We start from the raw sequence: 18,026 nt of genomic DNA on the forward strand, positions 1-18,026 counted from the left end.
ACATTCACCCAGGAGACAGCCACTTTACCTTAGGGACAGCTCGTTCTTGACCTCTTGGTCGCCCAGTCAAAGGGAAATATTATTTGTTCAGATGGTGACGAAACATAAATATGTACGAAAAGGAAAAATACAAAAGCCATGTCCAAACTAAAGACTCATAACCATACGAAAGGCCTCATAGCCACCAAAGAAAACCAGTAGCTTCACAGCTTTTCCAGCTGGGACTCTCACTGACTTTCACCTTGATTGGCTGCACCTGATCTGCTTATCAACCAGGCTCAGCACTTGGACAAGGTTTCTGCCGCCCCCTGCAGGATGGAGTGTGGAAGTGGTAGTGAGATGTCTAAACTACCTACCCTATTCCCTAACATTATCCCCTCTTCATTCATGATTTTCCGTAATCATGGTAACCCACATTAATGTAGAAGTGTTCAGAAAAATATTATATTCTTATTTACAATAAAAGTGACTCCACAATGACACAATGCACTATTTACCATTCATTTCTATTGGGCACAACGTAATCCGAAACACAACCAAAACAAACCCAAAGAAAAGGTGACATTATGTCTCATATATAACGTTTGATTTCATATTCAAAATGCTGGAGTATACAGCCAAAGTTTTAGCTTCACTGTCCAATTAAATACATAGGGGAGTGTATTTTTACGTAAGTGTACAATACCAATTCAACAGACAGAGAGCAGTGTTGTAGTGTCTAGTTGCATGCCTCACCATCTCTCCTGTCTCTCCTCTGTTGCCTAGACACCCCAGCCTCCATGAGGTCTGGTAAAAACAAAAAGAGACGGAATATTTTGAAAGTCAATCATTTGAAGTTCTTGTTGCAGAAGGACAAATATGGCAAAAATGAAATAATTTTCTAATGCTTGGAATCATAAAACATGCTGACGGGTAGCTAGGGGGATGTGTGTCTACACCTGCCCATGTCACTCTTACGCTTGCCGCTGGGCATTTTTACTAGCTAGTGATTGTGGACCTGTAGATTCTTGATTTTTCAGGGTTGCATGGCAGTTGGAGAACATGTTGATCAGTTCTGTATGAGGTTAAACCCTAGCTGTCAGAAAAGTAGTGTGACAGAGTGATGGACCCTGTTTTGATGCTACTTGACTCTATCAGAAAGGTTTTGGAAGGAGCAAGTTGCCTTTACCTATAGGATGATCCAGACATTCGGTCATTATCATCCAATGGCATTGTGTTAATTCTCTGATATATTTCCTTTTAAGAATGTCATATGTCATTCATACATCACTTGCTATGGTATGATAAGAAGTGAAGCAATAGACTGTAGCTATTGAAGTTATACAAAAGCATTCCAGACTGTTTAGTTGAGAATTGCTTTACAAAGGCAGTCCCTAGGTGTGTTTACATAATGTATACATTGAAGTCCCTGCTGTGTTCCCTACAGTTGGAAGCATATTGCATATCCACCCTTGTGACAAGGCATTGAAAGCATTGTCTTCCACTCAGTCAGTCTCATGTGGAAATCAATAGCTGCAGTGAGACCTGAATACACTGCAGAGACGATGCAGTGAGTATTCAGGTCTCACTTCATCGTCTCTGCAGTGTATTCAGGTCTCACTTCATCGTCTCTGCAGTGTATTCAGGTCTCACTTCATCGTCTCGGCAGTGTATTCAGGTCTCACTTCCTTGTCTCTGCAGTGTATTCAGGTCTCACTTCATCGTCTCGGCAGTGTATTCAGGTCTCACTTCCTTGTCTCTGCAGTGTATTCAGGTCTCACTTCCTTGTCTCTGCAGTGTATTCAGGTCTCACTTCATCGTCTCGGCAGTGTATTCAGGTCTCACTTCCTTGTCTCTGCAGTGTATTCAGGTCTCACTTCCTTGTCTCTGCAGTGTATTCAGGTCTCACTTCATCGTCTCGGCAGTGTATTCAGGTCTCACTTCCTTGTCTCTGCAGTGTATTCAGGTCTCACTTCATCGTCTCGGCAGTGTATTCAGGTCTCACTTCCTTGTCTCTGCAGTGTATTCAGGTCTCACTTCATCGTCTCGGCAGTGTATTCAGGTCTCACTTCCTTGTCTCGGCAGTGTATTCAGGTCTCACTTCATCGTCTCGGCAGTGTATTCAGGTCTCACTTCCTTGTCTCTGCAGTGTATTCAGGTCTCACTTCATCGTCTCGGCAGTGTATTCAGGTCTCACTTCCTTGTCTCGGCAGTGTATTCAGGTCTCACTGCATCGTCTCAGCAGTGAAGAGGCAGTGAGACATGAATACACTGCTGAAATTATGCAGTAAGACCTGAATATACTACCGTGGCGATGTAGTGGGGCCTGAATACACTGCCGTGACGATGCAGTGAGACCTGAATACACTGCCGAATATATGAGACCTGAATATACTGACGATGCATCATCATATTGTTGCTCTTTGGTCTCTACAGTGTCATCTGACTGACAGTCAAGGTCTCCAAGGGTTACGAAAATAAATCTCACTGACAGAAACCAATCTATGGAGGCTTTGGACTTGTTTCACCAGGGGACATAATGCATGTGATAGGATGGAATCTGCCATAATGTAATGAACACATCTCTCTCTCTTCCGTCCTTCCATCCTTCCACCCTTCTCTAGAGATCAAAGACAGCCATTTGCTGGAAGCACCAGCATCCTGTTAGATGGGTGAATAAAAAGGATGAAATGATAGAGTAGGATGACATTGCAAAACAAACATCTGAGATGAGTCAGTGAAATATATGTCTGTATTTTAAGACTTTATTCAATGCTGGAAGACTGTAATTATATTTTCCACATTGGTTTGCACGGAATGAGAAATTACAGTATGCCAAAACTCAGATATTATTTAAACACCACAGGAATTTATATACTGAACAAAAATATAAGCGCAACATGCAACAATTTCAAAGATTTTACTGAGTTACAGTTCATATAAGGAAATCAGTCAATTGAAATAAATAAATTAGGCCCTAATCTATGGATTTCACATGACTTGGAATACACAGTATTTCTGTCCATTCAAATTGCCATCGATAAAATGCAATTGTGTTCGTTATCCATAGCTTATGCCTGCCCACACCATAAGCCCACCACCACCTTGGGGCACTCTGTTCACAACATTGACATTAGCAAACCACTTTCCCACACAACGCCATACATGTGGTCTGCGGTTGCTTATTGTAGAGAAATTAATATTCAATTCTCTGAAAACAGCTCTGGTGGACATTCTTTCAGTCTGCATACCAATTGCACGCTCCCTTTAATCTGTCATATTTTGTTTTGTGAAAATACTGCACTTTTTATAGTGGCCTTTTATTGTCCCCAGCACAAGGTGAACTGTGTAATGATCATGCTGTTTAATCAGATTCTTGATATGCCTGTCAGGTGGAGGGATTATCTTGGCAAAGGATAAATGCTCACTAACAGGGATGTAAACAAATTTGTGCACATTTGAATGGAAATAAAAAATTTTGTGGCTATAGAACATTTCTGGGATCTTTTATTTCAGCTCATGAAACATGGGACAAACACTTGTTGTGTTGTTGCGTTCATATTTTTGTTCAGTTTATATATACATTAACATAGAAAGCAGATTTTCCATAAAAGTAAATATAGGCTGCTCTTGTGTTATGGTTTATGAAGTAGTTTTCCTTTTGTGCAGTATACTGTGAATGTTGAATGTGCTGTAGCCAGCCAGGTATACAGTATGTAAACTGCAGGACCTAGTTCTGGAACCTTCAGGGGAAATGTCACTGCCGTCAGAATAGTGTCAGAGCCTGGTGGGACAGTTCTTTTTAGTTGTGCTGTGCAAAATAATTATTTATACTATTTCAATAAACGCTCTTCCTGAGGTCTTGCCAATTTAACTATCTGTCCCAAATTTTGTTGAATATATTAAACAAAAATCACAAACTTTAGATGCTTTTCATGGACAGTACATGCTATACAATTCACATATACAATTACATATAATCTACTCACTATGTGTGTTCCATAGGTCGTATAGTGTACACAAGTCACTTCCTGTGCTAAGTGTATTCTGTATTTGCCCTCAGTTGAACTGGGATGGCAATGGTCTGGCTGGATAATAGTGTTTGTTTAAACCATTGGACTCAAGCCCCACTTCTGGCTTTGCGATTGTATACAGTCTGATTAATAGACAAAGTGGTAGGGCTTTGTTAGCTGCCAGGATTTGCGTCGACTGCTTTTGTTGACCCATGCTGTCCTGTTATTTTAAAAGCCCCTATGATAGGCAGGGATTCTCTCTGCTTGGTACTGCCTATCAGGGAAGGCCAACTTGCTGAGCAAAGTTTTCCCATATGGTGTAATCAGTGGCCATTAGCCGGCAGAGCAGACACCAGACAGCCAGCTGATCTTGTCCTGCTGCTCTCCCTCCCTTCCCCCGTCAGACAGGCAGCCCTGTTATAAACAGCCACATTTGACGAAATTCACTTTAGTTTCCATTAGTTTTAAAAATCGAGTTTACTAGTTTTTATTTAAAGTTATATAAAAACATGTCTATATGTTGTTTATATGATTTAGTTTCAGTTTTAGTGCTAGGGACAGAAAGTAGCCTATGCGTGGGAGTCTAGGAGCCTTGTCACTTCTTGCAACTGTGGGGCAGTAATACATAATGCAGTGGTTTTCAAAGTCGGGGTCACGACCATAGTGGGGAATTGCAGTGGGGTGAAATCACACCCAGAGGGGGCTGTGTTTAGACTTCAGATAAGGAGGACACCCCGAACCAGGAAGCAGGGCTGTTTCTCTCTCTGTCAGCTATGAGGTAGAATCGTTTGGGACGTGGCAGTGCCTCTGCCTCTCCGGTGGTGCATTTATGTGTTTGTGTTGGATTAGCTGGGCAAAGGAAATGTTTCAGAGACTTAGAGGATTCCTAAGAGCAGAGCAGTTGAGAGGAGAGCAGTGACAGAAGAGAGGAGTGACAGAAGGAAGTGCCTGGGACATCTCAGCTGTGTTCTTCTGGGAGTCTGCGACAGGCAGGCATAAGGACAGACAGACTCTCTCCCCAGGCAACCCATCTCTGTGTGAAGGGGAGGGGTGTTTAGGTCTGTTGCCAGGCTGCCTGCCATCACTTCCTCTCCTCCCCCTTGGAGGAGAACTATGGCTGCCTCTCAGTGGAATAACAGAGCTCTAGATCAAGTTAAGTTCACTAGCGGAATCCCGGCGTGAAAACTACAGTTAGAAGGAACTTAACACAGTTTATAGAAAGGGAATGCATGTCTGAAAGTCATGGGCAACGTGTGTGGCTGTGTGAGGGGCCCCAAGGAGGAATGTTATGTGGACCACACCAAAGCTCCGCTCAGCCCCGAGTCCAAAGAGCTTCGTGGCCGGCGCTACTTCCAGAGGAAGAAGAAGAGGAAATTGGGGGAGTTTCAGTGGCCAGAATCCATCCAGAGCAGAGGGGGAGAGAGCGTCCAGAGTAAGGAGGATATCCCCAGGAGGGTAGAGCTCCAGCATGAAGCAGACATTGGCATCATGGGCCAGGTTGGGATGGAGGGAGGACAGGAAGGGGAGACACCCAGACCCAGGCTGGGAAGTATGAGCAAAGGGCTGTATGTTGGGGAGGTCCCCAAAGTTCCTCCTGGGAATAAGTTAGCATCCCAATCGGGACAAATTTCAGCACACCAGACAGACCGAGAGGCAATTCTCCATGGCATCACCAAAACCTCCAGGAGTATCGCTCCTAAGGACAGCCTGCTGGAAAAGAAGCTGTCACATAAGCAGTTGACGCGGGCAATGACATTCGGCGCCATGGAGCATATGCTCCGAACCCTGAGAGGAGACAATGACAGATCAGAGAACCTAGAAGAGCTCCCCGAAATCTTATGGAGCACTCAAGTTCACAAGAGGAGGAGGGTCCACACCTGCTCTGGAAGAGGGTCCCTCTCTCCAGATTATCTATTATCTCTCCAAGTGTCTTCCAAGTGTACATCCGCCAAACAAGAGGTAAACCAACTGCAAGCTATTTATAGCCAGCCAATATGTGTGGACCAAAATATCATGTGCTAGCATATCAGTAGCCAGCTATTGTAACAATGGCCGTAACTATGAGGTCCGGACCTCAGTAATATTTTCAAATTTGAAAAACATTTAAATATATATTTAGTATCTGTTACGGGTCAGCATGTACAGTTGAAGTCGGAAGTTTACATACACTTAGGTTGGAGTCATTAAAACTCGTTTTTCAACCACTCTACAAATGTATTGTTAACAAACTATAGTTTTGGCAAGTCAGTTAGGACATCTACTTTGTGCATGACACAAGTAATTTTTCCAACAATTGTTTACAGACAGATTATTTCACTTATAATTCATTGTATCACAATTCCAGTGGGTCAGAAGTTTACATCAGTAAGTTGACTGTGCCTTTAAACAGCTTGTAAATTTCCATAATTTGAGTCAATTGGAGGTGTACCTGTGGATGTATTTCAAGGCCTACCTTCAAACTCAGTGCCTCTTTGCTTGACATCATGGGAAAATCAAAAGAAAGCAGACAAGACCTCAGAAAAAAATTGTTGACCTCCACAGGTCTGGTTCATCCTTTGGGGGCAATTTCCAAACGCCTGAAGGTACCGCTTTCATCTGTACAATCAATAGTACACAAGTATAAACACCACGGGAGCACGCAGCCGTCATACCGCTCAGGAAGGAGACGCATTCTGTCTCCTAGAGATTAACGTACTTTGGTGCGAAAAGGAAGAAGCCACTGCTCCAAAACCGCCATAAAAAAGCCAGACTTCGGTTTGCAACTGCACATGGAGGAAAGTCCTCTGGTCTGATGAAACAAAAGTTGAACTGTTTGGCTATAATGACCATCGTTATGTTTGGAGAAAAAAGGTGGAGGCTTGCAAGCCGAAGAACACCATCCCAACCGTGAAGCATGGGAGTGGCAGGATCATGTTGTGGGGGTGCTTTGCTACAGAAGGGACTGGTGCACTTCACAAAATAGATAGCATCATGAGGTAGGAAAATTACGTGGATATATTGAAGCAACATCTCCAGACATCAGTCAGGAAGTTAAAACTTGGTCATAAATGGGTCTTCCAAATGGACAATGACCCCAAGCATACTTCCAAAGATGTGGCAAAATGGCTTAAGGCCAACAAAGTCAAGGTATTAGAGTGGCCATCACAAACCTCTGACCTCAATCCCATAGAAAATATGTGGGCAGAACTGAAAAAGCGTGTGTGAGCAAGGAGGCCTACAAACCTGACTCAGTTACATCAACTCTGTCAGGAGGAATGGGCCAAAATTCACCCAACTTATTGTGGGAAGCTTGTGGAAGGCTACCCGAAACGTTTTACCCAAGTTAAACAATTTAAAGCCAATGCTACCAAATACTAATTGAGTGTTTGTAAACTTCTGACCCACTGGGAATGTGATGAAAGAAATAAAAGCTGAAACAAATCATTCTCTCTGCTCTCTATTGAGAAAAACTGAGTTTAAATGTATTTGGCTGAGGTGTATGTAACTGTAAATATCGCTCCCAGTGGTGATCATAGCTCAGAGCGCTTATATTATTTTTCTGACATTTCTAATTACGTCTGGGTCATTGTGAACGAGTGGAATCATGAAGAGTGGTTTGTTCGTTATGTTCGCCTGCATCCCCTTGAATTTGAGCTTTTTTAGCAGAACTACTCTGCTCCTGAGCCAGGCAGTAAACCCACTGTTCCCCGGGCGCGGTGGATATCGATTATGTCAGCCCCCCTCACCTCTCTGATTCCTGCTCAGCAGGAAATGCAAACTTGTAGTGTATTTCAGGTTTCTAAAGTTTTGTCATTTCCACTTTGAAATTTCAGACAAAAATGTAAATTAATGATAATCCAGAGAATAATTTGCATTTCCTGCAGCTGTATCATGGCTCAAATTAAGATCCTACATCTGTACAGATGCTTTCGTATGTTTTCATTATTCCGTGAAGTGTTGTTCCATTGCAGTGGCGTTGCATAGAGACGGTGTTTGAGTTGATGTGTGATTTGGCTTTACGCCACTATCTTTCCCTGTACTGTACTGGCAGACTGCTAACCGCCATTTGCTCTCTAAAACCATTCAGAAGACAACTATATTTACACTATGACAACGTGTAAGAATCCCTTTGAGTCAAATAACAGCATAACTGTGATGTAGAGCTGTAATATACACGTTACATCCTACAAAGCCACAACACATGGACACAGAGATAATTACAAAGCTCTATGTAGTTAACTAACTTGTTTCCCTTCACAAGATATTTCACTCAGCAGTGTTTCTGGTGAGCCTCACCTCAGCTCAAGTTTGGCTACTAGGGTTCTACCACTTATGACAAACCAGGTTCTAAAGTGGTTTGATACTGCTTTTATGGAAAAATCATGCATCTTTTATTTATGTGTACAATGTGTTTGCTGTAAATAATTGGATTTTAGCAATGTAGTATACTTCAGTGATAAACAGCTGGCATTTGGAAAGGTTATTTGTCCTTTGATTCTCCTTGAAATGTTGATGTTATGATTACTGAGGTCCATGCAACTCACCCACTCCTTACTTCTCAGACACAGCTACACAATTTCCCTGTTTTCAGATTCTAAAGGAAAATATCCCACGGCGCACCCCCACCCCTCCCACACGCACACAAAAAACATAATAAGAAAAGTATTTTCCCACTAGCACTGACTGCTGATAACTACTCTGAGGGAAAATGTACTTGCTACGATTGTGGTATGTATTTGTCTCACCTAGCTATATGAAGATGAATACACCAACTGTAAGTCTCTCTGGATAAGAGTGTCTGCTGAATGACTAAAATGCACATGTAAATCCCAAAGGAAGCATTTTATTTCTGCGAGACCACTATTTTCCATGACGTAATTCTAAGTATACGAAAGTGTAACAACCTTGTGTTCATGTTGGTCTTTTGAGCAATTTACAATTTTAACTAGGCAAGTCAATTCCCCATAATGACAAAGTGAAAACACATTTATTACAAGAAAACAGAAATACCTTACTTACATAAGTATTCAGACCCTTTGCTATGAGACTCGAAATTGAGCTCAGATGCATCCTGTTCTCATTAATCATCCTTGAGATGTTTCTACAACTTGATTGGAGTCCACCTGGGGTAAATTCAATTGATTGGACATGATTTGGAAAGGCACACACCTGTCTATAGAAGGTCCCACAGTTGACAGTGCATGTCAGAGAAAAAACCAAGCCATAAGTTCGAAGGAATTGTCCGTTGAGCTCCAAGTCAGGATTGTTTCGAGGCACAGATCTGGGGAAAGGAACCAAAACATTTCTGCAGCATTGAAGGTCCCCAAGAACACAGTGTCCTCCATCATTCTTAAATGAAATAAGTTTGGAACCACCAAGACTCTTCTTAGAGCTGGCTGTCCGGCCAAACTGAGCAATTAGGGGAGAAGGGCCTTGGTCAGGGATGTGACCAAGAACCCGATGGTCACTCTGACAGAGCTCCAGAGTTCCTCTGTGGAAATGTGAGAACCTTCCAGAAGGACCATCTCTGCATCACTCCACCAATAATGCTTTTATGGTAGAGTGGCCAGACGGAAGCCACTTCTCAGTAAAAGACACATGACAGCCCGCTTAGAGTTTGCCAAAAGGCACCTAAAGACTCTCAGACCATGAGAAACAAGATTCTCTGGTCTGATTAAACCAAAATGGAACCCTTTGGCCTTCATCCCTACGGTGAAGCATGGTGGCTGCAGAATCATGCTGTGGGGATGTTTTTCAGCGGCAGGGACTGGGTGACTTGTCAGGCTCGAGGGAAAGATGAACGAAACACAGAGAGATCCTTGATGAAAACCTGCTCCAGAGAGCTCAGGACCTCAGACTGGGGCAAAGGTTTACCTTCCAACAGGACAATGACCCTAAGCACACAGCCAAGACTGCGCAGGAGTGGCTTCGGGACAAGTCGCTGAAGGTCCTTGAGTGGCCCAGCCAGGGCCCGGACTTGAACCCGATCGAACATCTCTGGAGAGACCTGAAAATAGCTGTGCATTGACGCTCCCCATCCAACCTGACAGAGCTTGAGAGGATCTGCGAGGAAGAATAGGAGAAACTCCCCAAATACAGGTGTGCCAAGCTCGTGCCATCATACCCAAGAAGACCCAAAGTGGGACTAACAATTGAATCCATTTTAGAATAAAAATATTTTGTAACAAAATGTGGAAAAAGTCAAATGCTCGGAGTACTTTCCAAATGCAGTGAATATTATCCTTTTAGCCTGCCCCCAAACCTACTGAACAAGACTGCTACGATATCTCACATTATCAAATCACATTTTATTTGATTTATACAATAGGTGTGGACCTTACTGTGAAATGCTTACTTACAAGCCCTGAACCAACAATGCAATTTTAAGAAAAATAACAGTTAAGAAAATATTTACTAAATAAACTCAAGTAAAAAAAGTAACACAATAAAATAAAAATAACGAGGTTGTATACAGGGGGTACAGGTTAGGGTGGTACAGGTTAGTCATGGTTATTGAGGTAATATGCACTTGTAGGTAGGGGTAAAGTGACTATGCATAGATCATTAACAGTGAGTAGCAGCAGTGTAAAAAAGGGGGGGGGGTCAATGCAAACACACTTTCCTCTGTAGCACCTTGCGGTCGGATGCCGGTTGTTGTCCTGGCACCACACTGCCAGGTGTCTGACCTCTTCTCCTCGTTGTCAGTGATCAGTCCTCCTTGCTGTGTCATCGGCAAACTTAATGATGGTGTTGGCATTGTGCTTGGCCACGCATTTGTGGGTGAACAGGGAGTACAGGAGGGGACTAAGCACGCACCCCTGAGGGGCCCCGTGTTGAGGATCAGCGTGTGTTGTTGCCTAGCCTTACCACCTGGGTGCGGCCGTCAGGAAGTCCAGGGTCCTGATGCAGAGGGAGATGTTCAGTCTCAGGGTCCGTAGCTTAGTGATGAGCTTTGAGGGCACTATGGTGTTGAACACTGAGCTGTAGTTAATGAACAGCATTCTCACGTAGGTGTTTTGTCCAGGTGGGAAAGAGCAGTGTGGAGTGCAATAGAGATTGTGTCATCTGTGGTTCTGTTTGGGCTGTATGTACATTTGAGTGGGTCTAGGGTTTTTGTGATGATGGTGTTGATGTGAGCCATGACCAACCTTTCAAAGCTCTACATGGCTACAAACATGAGTGCTACGGGTCGATAGTCATTTAGGCAGGTTACCGTTGCATTCTTGGACACAGGGACTATGTTGGTCTGCTTGAAACATGTAGGTATTACCGACCCGGTCAGGGATAGGTTGAAAATATCAGTGAGGACACTTTCCAGCTGGTCAGCGCATGCTCTGAGTACACGTACTGGTAAACCGCCTTGTGAATGTTGACCTGTTTAAAGGACTCATCATCATTTCTCTCAACCTTAGTTTCAATGTCCGTCTTTCCTAGCTCATCCACCAGATTGTGAAAGTGTAACTAGGTCAACATTGCCTTGCAAAACATGAAACATGATAACACAGCAGGAGTGGTTCAAAGGTCGCTTCCTGTTGTCTAGGTCAGAGGTGATCATGTTGTTCTTCCAGCTCCAGATACATGGAATTGCTACCTGATGTCAACTGAGTTGAAGCAACAGGGGAATGTGTTTGGTTTGAGGTCATCACACTCTTTAACATGTGCCAACGAATGGCTTATTTATTAGCCAGCTGTATGTCGACACTGCCAATTTTACATTTTACAACCAAATAAGGAAATATGGAGGTGTCTGTCTTGAATTTGGTGCAGACAATTATCATGTGTTTTTATTAATTCAGCACATGATAATGTGTGTTAGGAAATTAATGTTGTTATTAGTTATTCTACGTGTGACTCTAGAAATGCTGTTCCTGACATCTGAAAAATGTCCCTGAAGTATTATTTGGTCTGTCTCACCCATATGTTTGATGGTAATTTAGGTGTTTGATGGTACAGATGTAGGATCTTCATTTGATCACCCTGTTGCAGGCAAACTTTTCTTCAATGCAGGAAACGTAAAATGTATAGTGTATTTGAGGTTTATCAAAGGCTTCTGAAGTTTGTAATTTCCACTTATAAATTTGAGATTTGATTTTCCCTTACGAAAAATCGACCAACTCCTACAAAACCTTCCATTAATTATAATCCACATAATAATTTACATTTCCTGCTGTAGAAACTGGTTCGAATGAAGATCCTACATCTGAAGATCCTACATCCTACACTAACAGCTGTATTAACTATGTTGTTCCTCTCCAGATCTCTGAGATCCATGTTTGCGGGGAGTCGGAGGACATGACAGCCAAGGAGCGTCTGCTGATGTGGTCCCAGCAGATGACCGAGGGCTATGTGGGCGTACGCTGTGACAACTTCACCTCCTCCTGGAGGGATGGGAGGCTTTTCAACGCTATCATTCACAAATACAGGTAACACCATCATTCACAAATACAGGTAACACCATCATTCACAAATACAGGTAACACCATCATTCACAAATACAGGTAACACTTGAGGTACAGAACCTGTATCTGAAAAAGAGACCCTTGTATCAAATAAAATCAAAATAAAATAAAATTGAATTGGTCACATACACATGGTTAGCAGATGTTAATGCGAATGTAGCGAAATGCTTGTGCTTCTAGTTCCGACAATACAGTAATAACCAACGAGTAATCTAACCTAACAATTCCACAACTACTACCTTATACACAAGTGTAAGGGGATAAAGAATATGTACATGTCACCAATCACCAAATAAATTCCAGCACAGTGACCTTCTTGAATGCTCCACAATGCTTTTGTAATGGATATTAAAAACAATTTTGTCTTTCATTAGGGTTTAACTGTAATATCACTAGGAGTATATTCCCAGTGTATAACAAAAACAATATACATAACAACATAACTATTTTCCTCCTCTGACTTGCTGTGTCTTGCTGAATCATGTCTGCGGTTCACCACCACATTTTGAATCTTGGACCTCATTCCAATGAGGCAGCACTTAGTGGTTTTGACTAGTTATTAGGGGGCTGTTAGCTTTTCAGCTAGACATGATCAGATTTCAGTATGACCCAGTACACTCTACGTCAGTGTTTCCCAACCCTGGTCCTCCAGTACTCCCAACAGTACACATTTTTGTTGTAGCCCTGTTCAAACACACCTCATTCAACTCATTGATAGCTTGATGATTAGTTGACAAGTTAAATCAGGTGGGCTTGTTCAGGGTCACAATAAAAATGTGTACTGTTGGGGGTACTGGAAGACCAGGGATGAGAAATACTGCTCTACCTTGTTGGACTGACCTAAAATTAGATTAACTAGACTGACTAGTAGATGGAGACGTATTTATCCTTTTTCTCTCCCTTTTGTTTGTCATGGTTAATGTCACATAATTATTTGCTGTCAACCATTGTTAAGGTCAATGGATATTGATGTATGTGTGGGCCATGTGGAACTGTTTTACTTAACCATTGACCTACAGTGCCTTGCGAAAGTATTCGGCCCCCTTGAACTTTGCGACCTTTTGCCACATTTCAGGCTTCAAACATAAAGATATAAAACTGTATTTTTTTTGTGAAGAATCAACAACAGGTGGGACACAATCATGAAGTGGAACGACATTTATTGGATATTTCAAACTTTTTTAACAAATCAAAAACTGAAAAATTGGGCGTGCAAAATTATTCAGCCCCCTTAAGTTAATACTTTGATTGTGTCCTACTTGTTGTTGATTCTTCACAAAAAAATACAGTTTTATATCTTTATGTTTGAAGCCTGAAATGTGGCAAAAGGTCGCAAAGTTCAAGGGGGCCAAATACTTTCGCAAGGCACTGTATGTTGGGCTGGCCCGACTGTCCTTGTCCTCTTGAGCAAAAACAGATTTATTTCACTGGAAAGTCTGGGACTGACTGCATCCCTAGGCATTTACTCTATAGTTAGCTTCCAGGCTTATATTGCATTATGTTACAGGCTTATATTACATGATGTTACAGATTTATATTACATGATGTTACAGGCTTATATTAAATTATTTTGCAGGCTTATATTACATTATGTTACAGGCTTATATTACATTATGTTACAGGCTTATTGTACATTATGTTACAGGCTTATATTACATTATGTTACAGGCTTATATTACATGATGTTACAGATTTATATTACATGATGTTACAGGCTTATATTAAATTATTTTGAAGGCTTATATTACATCATGTTACAGGCTTATATTACATTAGTCATCACACTAAAACTTTCCTCCAAACAAAAATGTTTGTTCCTTGCTAATTAAACAAAACTATTCAAGAAGTATAGTGTGTGCTGACACCGCTGAAATAACCTAAAACAACAATGCAAACCACCCTAAATGATTATTTGCCAAAATAATACATTTGTACCCTGTCTCCTCATATTAACATTTCATAAAACAGAAAGCAGTCAATCTTAATGAGCTTCCACTGGTATTTTCTCTTCCATTGCAGGCCTGACCTGGTGGATATGGCCAGAGTGTCGGCCCAGACTAGCCGGTCAAACTTAGAACAGGCCTTTAGTGTGGCTGAACGGCTTGGGGTGGCCAGACTACTGGACCCTGAGGGTGAGTTATTCTGTTTATCCACATGCTTTTCTCTAATGGTTTGTTTGACACATCAGGTAAACATTCTCCAAGCCATTGACACATCTTTGCTACTGTAAAACAGCTGGAAGAAATGCAATGCATTATTACCAGAGGGAGGAGATGTCTTCTAAGCACAGCTTAACTTACTGACTGTTATTTGTTTCTTTATACGGACGATGCTTTACTAAATGAAAAAGACACAACATGTATATGGGATACATGAGATTTAAATAAAACATTGTATTCACTATGATTATAAACACTCCCTTAAATCATGTACCTACCGACGATCACGTTGTGTATTGGGTCTTATTTCACCTTTTCTCACCAGATGTGGATGTGCAGACTCCTGATGAGAAGTCAGTCATCACATACGTCTCCACTCTGTATGATGTCTTCCCTAAAGTACCTGATGGTGTTGACGGTATCAATGCAAATGTAAGTACACCATGAACAGACTCTTGTACGGTGCACCTAAGTGTCCTATGTGAGTAGAGTTGAGAAGAGCGTTTTATATTTCAAATACTGTATGATGAAGGCAAAATCAACATCTCAATACAAAACAACAATGTCCTATTGTCAACATGGGCTGACTTGTATCTTTGTAACCATTGACTGCAGTCTCTATGCTGTCCTCTTGAATTTGATTACCACCATGGGACTTCACCACTGGATGTACAGTATATTTCACACATCCTTTGAATTCACACCAGTTATAAATCTTTTGTCATAACTTTGACCATACATTCATTTATTTATATATTTTTATTTTTGGGTACTTTTTATACCCCTTTTTGTGATATCCAATTGGTAGTTACATTCTTGTCCCATCGCTGCTTCTTGACACGCTGCTCACTTAACCCGGAAGCCAGCCGCACCAATGAGTCAGAGGAAACGCCGTACAGCTGGCGACCGAAGTCAGCGTGGATGCGCCCGGCCGCCACAAGGAGTCGCTAGAGCCCGATGGGACAGGGACATCCCAGCTGGCCAAACCCTCTCCTAACCCGGACAACGCTGGGCCAATTGTGTGCCGTCTCATGGGTCTCCCAGTCGCGGCCAGCTGTGACACAGCCCGGGATCAAACCTGGATCTATAGTGACGCCTCTATGCACCGCGATGCAGTGCCTTAGACCGCTGCGCCACTCGGGAGGCCTGGCATACATTCTTGACTATATTCTTGATTTGGTTCTCGACTGTGATTCTTGATTTATGGTTGTGATTGGGCACGGATGTTATATAATATGCATTCCATTGTATCACTCATATGTTTAAGAGAAGGCATTTTATTCCATCTGGCTTTGTTGAGGCAAATAATTCTGAAAGCTTGAGCTGGATGCTTAAAGGGAGTATTTTGGTGCTGGAACCCCTCCCAGAACATTGTGTAAATGTTGTTTAGAGGCTATGGAAGAATGCTAAACTGTGTGTACTCTAGTAACCACAGCAGAGAACCTTAACTGCAGATGTAGGATCTTAATTTGAGCCAGTTTGCTACAGCAGGAAAATCCTGCAGTCACAGTAAATGTGAATTATTATGTGGATTATAATTACTATTTTTTTTGTAGGTTTTAATACATTTTTCCTAAGCAAAAATCAAGTATGAAATTTCAAAGTGGAAATTACAAATTTCAGAAGCATTTTTTAACCTCAAATACGCTACACGTTTTACATTTTCTGCATTGCAGGAAAGTTATCCTACAAAAGGTTGATCATATTAAGTTCCTACATCTGTACTTCTTGTTGTAGATTAGTTTGTATAGCACCAACTATTTAAAGCAAAATTATGACAAGCTGTTGTTTTGCACGTTGTACAATGCCAATATTTGTAGATGCCCTATAGATCTAATATGCATTGCTTGAACAACACGATACGCTCTACACCAAGAACTTGGTCCATTTAGAAAATGCACCCATCCCTGCCTGAGCCAATGTAAGTATGAAAACTGATATGTTTAATAATCAAATGTTTTTCTTGACAGGATGTTGATATAAAATGGGTAGAGTACCAGAACATGGTGAATTACCTGAGCCAGTGGCTTAAACACAATGTGGCAGTGATGTCAGACAGAGCGTTCCCTAACAACCCAGTGGAACTCAAGGTAAAGCAAAAATACAATTTGATTACAGATCAAATGCAGCTTGAATTTTCAGCCATATTGAATGGTAGAAAGAGCCCTAGTTTGATGAAGAATGAACCTCCAAATAGCATCCAATGTGTGAAGTGTTTGTCTGGTTGGTTTTCAGTCAGTTGGATATCAGTTTATATTGCTTGGCCCTGAAAGCCCGAGGCTAAGAACCCAAGCTCTCTGAGGCTTCAAATGGCCCATAAGTAGCGTCTCTCATGAAATATTAAAGCGGTATTGACGGGTATCAGAGAGCTGCTCCGTTTACTTCAAATAGTCCACAGCTGCTAAGACTACAGGAGCTCTGTGTGGTACAGCCATTTCAAAGCAGACGAGTGTGAGTATACACACTGAGATTAGATTAATTTGTAGCAGCTTGTTCAAAATGTATTGATTCTATATTTATTTTATATTATTCTATGTTAAAATTGAAAACATTTTTTATTTTGTAATTTTTTTTACAGGCACTTTATACACAGTACTTGCAGTTTAAAGAGAATGAAATCCCGCTGAAAGAAACCGAGAAGAGCAAAATCAAGCATCTTTACAAAATGCTTGAGGTATGCTATCACGACGTACACTCGGTTGTTCTTTTGGGTCTGTAAGCTCTTTCTTAACCAGCAGACTACAATGAACTTCACTAAGATGTTGCTGTGCGTGTGTTGGGGGACAGGTGTGGATCGAGTTTGGTCGTATCCAGCTTCCTCAGGGATATCACCCCAACGATGTGGAGAAGGAATGGGGCAAGCTGATCGTGGCCATGCTGGAGAGAGAGAAGAGCCTGAGGCCTGAGGTGGATAGGTATGAAGGATCAACCTTCTCATGCTGCAGGAGTAACACACACTACTGTGATTTATAATACTGATCCCGTACTTACATGACAGCAATAAGTCAGAGGTAACTAAGATTGAAGATTTGATCCGATTACCTGAACGACTATGCAAAACGGTAATTCATGGTTGGTTTCTGTGTCAATGGTGAGTGCTCTTGATTCAAGTCACCTGTTTTATTATTATACTTTATTGTCATACTTCTGTTTAAGGATGTGCAGTAATTGGATTCTTCCGAGGTTCACTAAATTACATTGTCTTTACACTTTTTATATTTTGTGGTTTGGTTAACTGCTGAGTTCTTCAAACTGAGGTGTTGTAAAATCATGCATCTTTCTCGTATCTCTTTATTTCTAAAATACTGTCATGTCTCTTGTCAGGTTTGTAGGCATTAATTGTGGTGTGAGTCCATGGTGGTGTGAGTCCATGGTGGTGTGAGTCCATGCCTAGTTTATCGGCTCAAGCTATTCAGTGATGGGTTTTTTGAGGTACT

The 18,026-nt window shown here is 41.7% G+C and overlaps 1 protein-coding gene across 8 annotated transcripts in view; it reads left to right on the plus strand.

Annotated features, from left to right (window-relative positions):
- dst (dystonin) overlaps positions 1-18,026 on the plus strand; it is a 197,924-nt gene that overhangs the window by 85,686 nt on the left and 94,212 nt on the right. For 6 of the 8 annotated variants that reach the window (XM_090213021.1, XM_090213020.1, XM_090213022.1 and 3 more), the window contains 6 exons: positions 12,228-12,394; positions 14,450-14,562; positions 14,915-15,021; positions 16,560-16,679; positions 17,168-17,263; positions 17,377-17,504. In XM_090213021.1, coding sequence (XP_090069147.1) covers positions 12,228-12,394; positions 14,450-14,562; positions 14,915-15,021; positions 16,560-16,679; positions 17,168-17,263; positions 17,377-17,504 — 731 coding nt within the window. Of the gene's footprint in view, positions 1-12,227; positions 12,395-14,449; positions 14,563-14,914; positions 15,022-16,559; positions 16,680-16,824; positions 17,041-17,167; positions 17,264-17,376; positions 17,505-18,026 lie in introns of those variants that run through there. The other 2 variants (XM_090213027.1, XM_090213029.1) reach the window with 1 other exon arrangement.

Source organism: Oncorhynchus mykiss, chromosome 20 (assembly GCF_057628025.1).
Source record: "Oncorhynchus mykiss isolate SJ-2025 chromosome 20, ASM5762802v1, whole genome shotgun sequence".
NCBI classification, from domain to species: domain Eukaryota; kingdom Metazoa; phylum Chordata; class Actinopteri; order Salmoniformes; family Salmonidae; genus Oncorhynchus; species Oncorhynchus mykiss.